The sequence below is a fragment of the Ursus americanus genome, chromosome 24, assembly GCF_024610735.1.
Source record: "Ursus americanus isolate L20-20 chromosome 24, mUrsAme1.1.p, whole genome shotgun sequence".
NCBI classification, from domain to species: domain Eukaryota; kingdom Metazoa; phylum Chordata; class Mammalia; order Carnivora; family Ursidae; genus Ursus; species Ursus americanus.
The window spans coordinates 34,719,985-34,725,984 of NC_142150.1; the positions used below are offsets into that span (position 1 = coordinate 34,719,985).

Genomic DNA, 6,000 nt, shown 5'->3' on the forward strand with positions numbered 1-6,000 from the left:
AGGCAAGGCCAGTCCTCTTATTTCATTTTTTACTTTTTTTAAGACTTTTCTTGTGGACGTATAACATGCATCCTATAAAGTGTGCTGGAGGCTGGGACCGCTCAGGGGATTTTCACAGAATGAATGCACCCTTGGAGCCACGCCCAGATCAAGACCCAGAATGTTACCAGGTGTCCAAACGCCTCTTTCATGGCTCCTTCTTGAATGAATCCCCCACAGGCGGCCTCCATGGCCTAGAAGGCCCACTCCTGTCACAACACACAGCCCCACAGAAGAGATGGATGAGGAACAAGACAAAGTCCACTTAGCACTTGGCATAAAGCCTGGCACCTAGTAAATGCTTAATCAATGGGAAATAGTGTTACTCTTTCTTATGCTTATTGGAATAAAGGTTAGCCATGCCTTCCCACAGCAGAATATCGTCTACGAGGACAAGGAGTGAAAGTCAACTTCAGCGGCATCCTCCCCAGCACCCAGCCCAAGGCCGAATCAGAAGCGCGTTCCAGAATTCCAGTCTTTGAAGTCAGTAGACTGTCATAGAACAGCAGTTACAACGGGCTTCAGTCTGATTTCTCTCTTTCTCTCAACTAACTATGCAGCCTTGAGCAGGGGGCTTCCCCAGTCTGAGCCACACTCAAAAAATTCAAATTCTTCATTTGCCTCTGGGGCCTCTAGAGCCACCTGTAATTCTGTGTATTTGAGGAGCCTGGGAGGAAAAGGGGCTTTAGGGCATTGACTCCTTACTTTCTGCTCACCTCCTTGGTGGGGTGAGGATTCAGAATGCCTTCCTTCCCCACCTCTGATCGGGACTCCCTCCTGTCCAGCTGGGTTGGAGTCCTATGCCCCAAGACAAACCCAAGGGTAAGGGAGTGTGTCCTGCCTCTCCACGGGGCTCCATCCCTAGACGACTGCGTCCTGGCAGCAGTCAGCGCTACCAGCCACAGGATCCTAACGGTTGAAAGAACACGCTCTGGAACAGATGGCCGAGTCACAACATTGGCTGCACTGAGAGGTTCTGCCTTGGGCCAGTCTTTGCATAGGGCCGTAACTTCTCTGAGCCTGGTTTCGTACAATGGGTAATAATTATCCATCACACAAGGTCATCTTTGCAAGGTGCCTGCCATGGCAGGGGGTATTTTGTGGGTGTGCAATAAAGCAATAACAATTAGTAGATGTTGTTGTGCTTCTATTACAAACAACTGTATGTTCCCGAATGGCAGGAAGCTGGGTCTTGCATTCCCAGGTCTTACAGAGAGTTGGACCTAGGGGATGCTGTCTTATATTGCGTTTCCCCAGGAACAGGCCCTGAGATGAGGATTTGAGGGCAAGTAGCTTATCTGGGAGGTGCAAGGACACTTGTAAGGAAGAGGAGAATTCAGACAGACGACAGAAGACAGCCAATAACATGCGTGCTACAAAGCCAGCCGCCTCAGTGGATAACTGGAAGTTGATCCCCCTGGGAAACAGTAGCCAATACATGCCTTAGAATTAGTCCATTTGAAGGGCAAGGGACTTGGGCCCTCATACTCCCACTCCTGCGCGTTGTGGACTGTTCCCAGGGACATGTTAATTTCCTGGCACATTAAGGTAGCCACACTCTGTGGGAAGGAAAAAAGGCCCTTGGTGTGCAGATGCAAGCACGGGACTTGGAGAGTCCCCCTGGAATGAAGAAACAGGTGGAGTCCCGACAGCACCTGCCAGGTGCCAGTAATTAGGTGTCAATGTGAAAAGAACTACCTGACCCCGTTCTTCCATTTTCAGGAAGGCCCCATGGATCCCACACCATGCTCCAGCCTCCTTGTTAAGAGAGGCAGTGGAGGGGGGGAGGGGGGGTCATCGTAGGACAGAAAGTTCGTGGGTGGAGCTAAGCAGAGAGCATCAATGACCAGAGGGAAAAAAAGTCCGTTTCAGGAAAGCAATTTTATTGCCAAGGGCTGGAAGCAGGGGCAGCAGGCAGGGGAAGGGAGGCAGCTACCCGGGAGGGGGTGGCTCTGGACTCCTGGCTGGGTCCAGCTCAGTAGGAACAGAAGAAGGGGAGGCGCCTGTGGCAGGGAGCACGACGCCAGCGGCCTCCTGTGAAGGCAGAACAGGAAAGGAGCCGTCAGCTTCTGGTTCTCCTGACTCAGCCCCAAGAAGGCCTCCAGTGGCCCCCCACCCCGCCCTACCCCGCCCCACCTGACCCCATACCTCCATGGAGAGGGAGTCTCAAGACTCAGCAGGCCCCTCCCCTGGAGGCACAGGTCCCTCCCAGCATCTCTTCTGTGAGCCCCTCCCACCGCCCCTGCCCTACCCCCACACCCCCACCCCCCTCACCCCCTCACCCCCCACCCCTGGGCCTTCTCATCCCTCGTCCCCACTCCCACCTCACCTTGGGTACACAGGGCCACACATCTGCCACCCCGGATCCTGGGTTCACCAGCAGCCCAGTATCCAAAGTTCCAGTGACTGCCATCAACCCAGCGAAAGCGTTTGCAGACACCCTAGAGGAGGCAGGAGCAGAGGAGGTGGGCCGGGGGCAGGGGAGCAAAGGGAGAGCAGATAGGCAGAGCTGGAACTGTCCCACCACGCATTTGCCCTTGACTGCTGGGCCGTGATGGACACTGTCCTGGTCAGCTACAATACTGATCCCCAGTGACCATCACCATCACGTTCTGTGCATGGCAGTGACCCGCTCCTCCTTCTGGCCCAAACAAGAGATAAGCGGGCATCGCCACCCCATCCTAGAGACCCAGAACCAGGCTCACGGTCTCACCCAAGTCCAACAGACAGACAGTCAGAGGCTGAGCAGAACTTGGCCCCAAACCTCCTCACTCTGAATCCTTGGCTAGGCAGCCTCCTGGGTATCTCGCCCCCGTTGTCCGTCTGTCCCCAGTTCTTCAGAGGATCAGAGGGGAAGCACAGATCGAGCTGCAGCAAGGTGGGCCCTAGCTGGGCTCAGGATTGCTCCCCGCTTAGAGCCAGTACCCCTCTTACCCAGCCTACGATCCTGCCTCCGATCCAGACTTGGCCTTGGTTGAGCCCTCTGACTGAGCACAGGAGCCGGTGATTGAATTGGAAGTTGTGGATGGAGACGAGGTTACCCCTGTAGCACCTCCGGCAGATAAACTGCAGGGCAGGATAAGAGAGCAAGAATGGAGAGCCCCCCTCGAGGGAATTCATGTGACCTTAGTCGTGGGTCTCTAAATCTCCAGAACTCATCCTCTCACCCCCATGCCCACCTGCACAGCCATTTGAAGGCTGGAGATCTGTTTCCATGTGCCGCTCCCCTCTTACCCCAACACCTGGGCGGGTCCCAGCCCCTGCTGACACCCCCAGGCTCTTCAGTGAGACAAATAGTGATGCAGAGGCTGGAGACATCTGTCCCCGTCCCCACCCCAGGCCTCAGCCCCAGACCACTCACCCGAGCTCGGGAAAATATCCTGGCCTTCCTCACCAGGAGGAAGCGGGGACAGTTCTTGCACACAGGGCTGTCCCCTAGTTTCACTGTGTCCTCTTCTTTTGGGCACTGAAAGTCCTCGTCCTCCTGATCCAGGGCCGAGACAGACTCTACAGCCCCCTCCTCCTCCGGGGAATCGTCACTTCCAGAGTACCCCTCCTCTTCTTCCTCCAGCAGCGTCAGCTCCCCCGGAGGGGCCTCCTTGTCTGGCATCTCCCCATCCTGAGGCACGGCCTCGTCCCCCAAAAAGTTCTCAGAGTTAGACAGCACGGTCCCTGGCAGGGAGAAAGGCCGAGTGTCCCTTCTTCACATCTACCCCTATTCCTCCCCAGCACCACGGACAGCGTCTGCCTCTCCCCAGGCAACTGAGAGTTCGGTCCACGAGAGAGAGGAACCTGGAAACCTGGAAAAGGGCCAACAGGAGGAGACACCCCCTCCCCCGGCCCCCCGTAAGGTCAGGGTGTTAAGAGCAAGGACTTAGATTCAGGCAGCTGTGGGTTTGGATACTGGCTCCATCACCTATGAGCTTTATTTTTTCATTTGTGATATGGGTACACCGTACTATATACCTCACAGGGATGCTGTGATGTTTAAAGTCAATAACGCATAGAAAATGCTTAGCATGACATGCTCAGTGAGCTCAAAGTAGAAGGAAGCTACTATTATATTCATCATGGGTATCACACAGAAAGGACAAAATCGAGAATGTCATGGTGGAACCAAGACAGCAGACACAGATGCCCTGAGTCCCTTCAACTCCTGGCTCTAGAGCCTCTATTCCTCTGGGTGTGCAAAGCTCCTGATGTAGGGGAGGGCCACCAAACGAGGTGGCTCTGTGGCTCTGACCCTGTGTCCTCTAGAAAGGAGCAGAGCAGAGAAAGAGAGACTGAAGGCCAAGGAGACTTACCCAGCTGGAGAGTTGAAACTGCCCCAAATAGAAGAGCCAGAAGTAGGGGGACCTTCATCTTGGCTTCGTTCTGCAATGAAGAACACAGTTTGTGACACACACACACACACACACACACACACACACACACACACACACACCCTGGGAGTGGGGGGGGAGAAAGAGAAGGCATGGCAAGAAGCCCCTGAAACTCCAGGATGCTGGTACCCTTTCTGAATGGAGGAAGGCAGACCGTGACAGGCAGCCAAGTCTGGCTTTCCTGTGAGCCTGCATGTGAAGAAGGAATACTACCTTTATTGGTTTGTACTGAATGGACCCCTCAGTCTGTGAAACAAGAGAGAACCGAGAATCAATGATTGTCAGCCTTCCCAGGAACGCACGGCGCTTAGTGCGTCCCTCCTCAAAGCTCTGAAAGCCGTACACACTCCCATGTCCTCCAGGCTCTGCCTTCCCCTGACAAGGAGGGCTGTCCCGTGCCTCGGGAGTATGAGAGGCAGGGTTGAGAAGTCTTGCCCCTGCCAAGCCCTGAAAGCCACGCACAGTCCCAGCCAGCCGTCCAGAACCTCTCAGCCGGGGCCAGGTGTCTTCCCAGAGGGTGAACATGTACCCGAAATCAGCTCCACCACGACAGGGAAGGCGCTTACCTGCCCAGAGGTCTTCCCGGTTCCTGAGGAGCTGACGAAGCTCAGACTCTCCTTCGCTCCATCCCGCAGTGGCATTTTATAGGGGGATGTTCCCCAGAGAAAGGAGGGTTTCCCCAACCTAAGGAAATGGGAGGGCTGATAAGAAATGTTTCCTCACTTCCCTGGGGAGCCCACTCATCTCCTTCCAGATTCTCTCCTGACACCCCTTTCAGGAGCCTGGGAGCCATTCTGGGCCTGCCTTGAACCGGTGGTTCTTATCCTGGGCTGCATGTCAGAATCTCCCACGGAGCTTTTCCAGAATACACAGCTCCTCTGCTTCACTGATGGGAACGCAGACTGCCTCCGGCATTTGGGAAACAAATCTGTCAATATCTATTAAGATGAAAGGTGTACGTATCACTCGCTCAATTTCACTCTCCGGAGACCCTCCTCTGGAGATAAAGCACCTATAAGGAAGATCACTCTTACAAAGTTGCGTGTTGCTTTCCCATTTGTAAAAACAAAAGTCTCCATGAAAACAAGGAGCTGACTCTCCCCTGGACGGATAGGTGGTGAACAGAAGGGAGGGAAACAGGGCGTTCTGGGCATGAGCAAAGGTGTGGTGATGGAACGACCTTGGCATCAGCACAGGACAGCGTCCTTCTTGTGTAACTAAGGTTAACAGAGTACACGTTGGAAAGGGGTGGGGAAAACAGAGTACATCCCATCCTTTAAAAAAAAAAAAAAGATTTGTTGATTTATTTTAGAGAGAGACAGCATGAGTGGAGGGAGGAGCGGAGAGAGAGGGAAAGAGAGGGAGAGAAGCAGACTCCCCGCTGAGCACAGAGCCGGACTTGGGGCTTGATCCCATGTCCCAGAGATCACGACTGGAGCCGAGATCAAGAGCTGGTCACTCAACTGACTGAGCCACCCAGGTGCCCTGAGGACATCCCATCTTGAGCCAAAGGATGGAGATATCCTTCCCCCGTGTCCACTGACTTAAGGGGACAGAATGCAGGAATCAAGGAAATGAC

General features: G+C 54.3%; 1 protein-coding gene across 2 annotated transcripts; it reads right to left on the reverse strand.

The window, feature by feature from the left end:
* Positions 1-1,901: 1,901 nt before the first annotated feature.
* On the reverse strand, positions 1,902-5,056 carry PRG2 (proteoglycan 2, pro eosinophil major basic protein). Of its 2 annotated transcripts, XM_045786684.2 has the most exons (7): positions 4,988-5,048; positions 4,635-4,667; positions 4,344-4,413; positions 3,401-3,711; positions 2,974-3,105; positions 2,369-2,480; positions 1,902-2,073 (listed from the first exon to the last, which is right to left on the reverse strand). In XM_045786684.2, the coding sequence occupies exons 3-7, from the start codon at positions 4,399-4,401 to the stop codon at positions 2,015-2,017; spliced, it is 672 nt and encodes a 223-aa protein (XP_045642640.2). In that variant the 5' UTR covers positions 4,402-4,413; positions 4,635-4,667; positions 4,988-5,048; the 3' UTR covers positions 1,902-2,014. The 2 variants fall into 2 exon arrangements, with proteins under 2 accessions (XP_045642640.2, XP_087710991.1); XM_087854865.1 differs by lacking the exon at positions 4,635-4,667 and having other exon boundaries at positions 4,988-5,056.
* Positions 5,057-6,000: the final 944 nt, after the last annotated feature.

Coding starts and splice junctions, on each gene's coding strand:
- PRG2 (XM_087854865.1), bottom strand. CDS start 4,401: ATGAAGGTCCCCCTACTTCTGGCTCTTCTATTTGGGGCAGTTTCAACT. Junction 3,106..3,400: donor GGATATTTTCCCGAGCTCGG/GTGAGTGGTCTG, acceptor CCTGCCCTGCAG/TTTATCTGCCGGAGGTGCTA. Junction 2,074..2,368: donor TGTGGCCCTGTGTACCCAAG/GTGAGGTGGGAG, acceptor CTGCCTTCACAG/GAGGCCGCTGGCGTCGTGCT.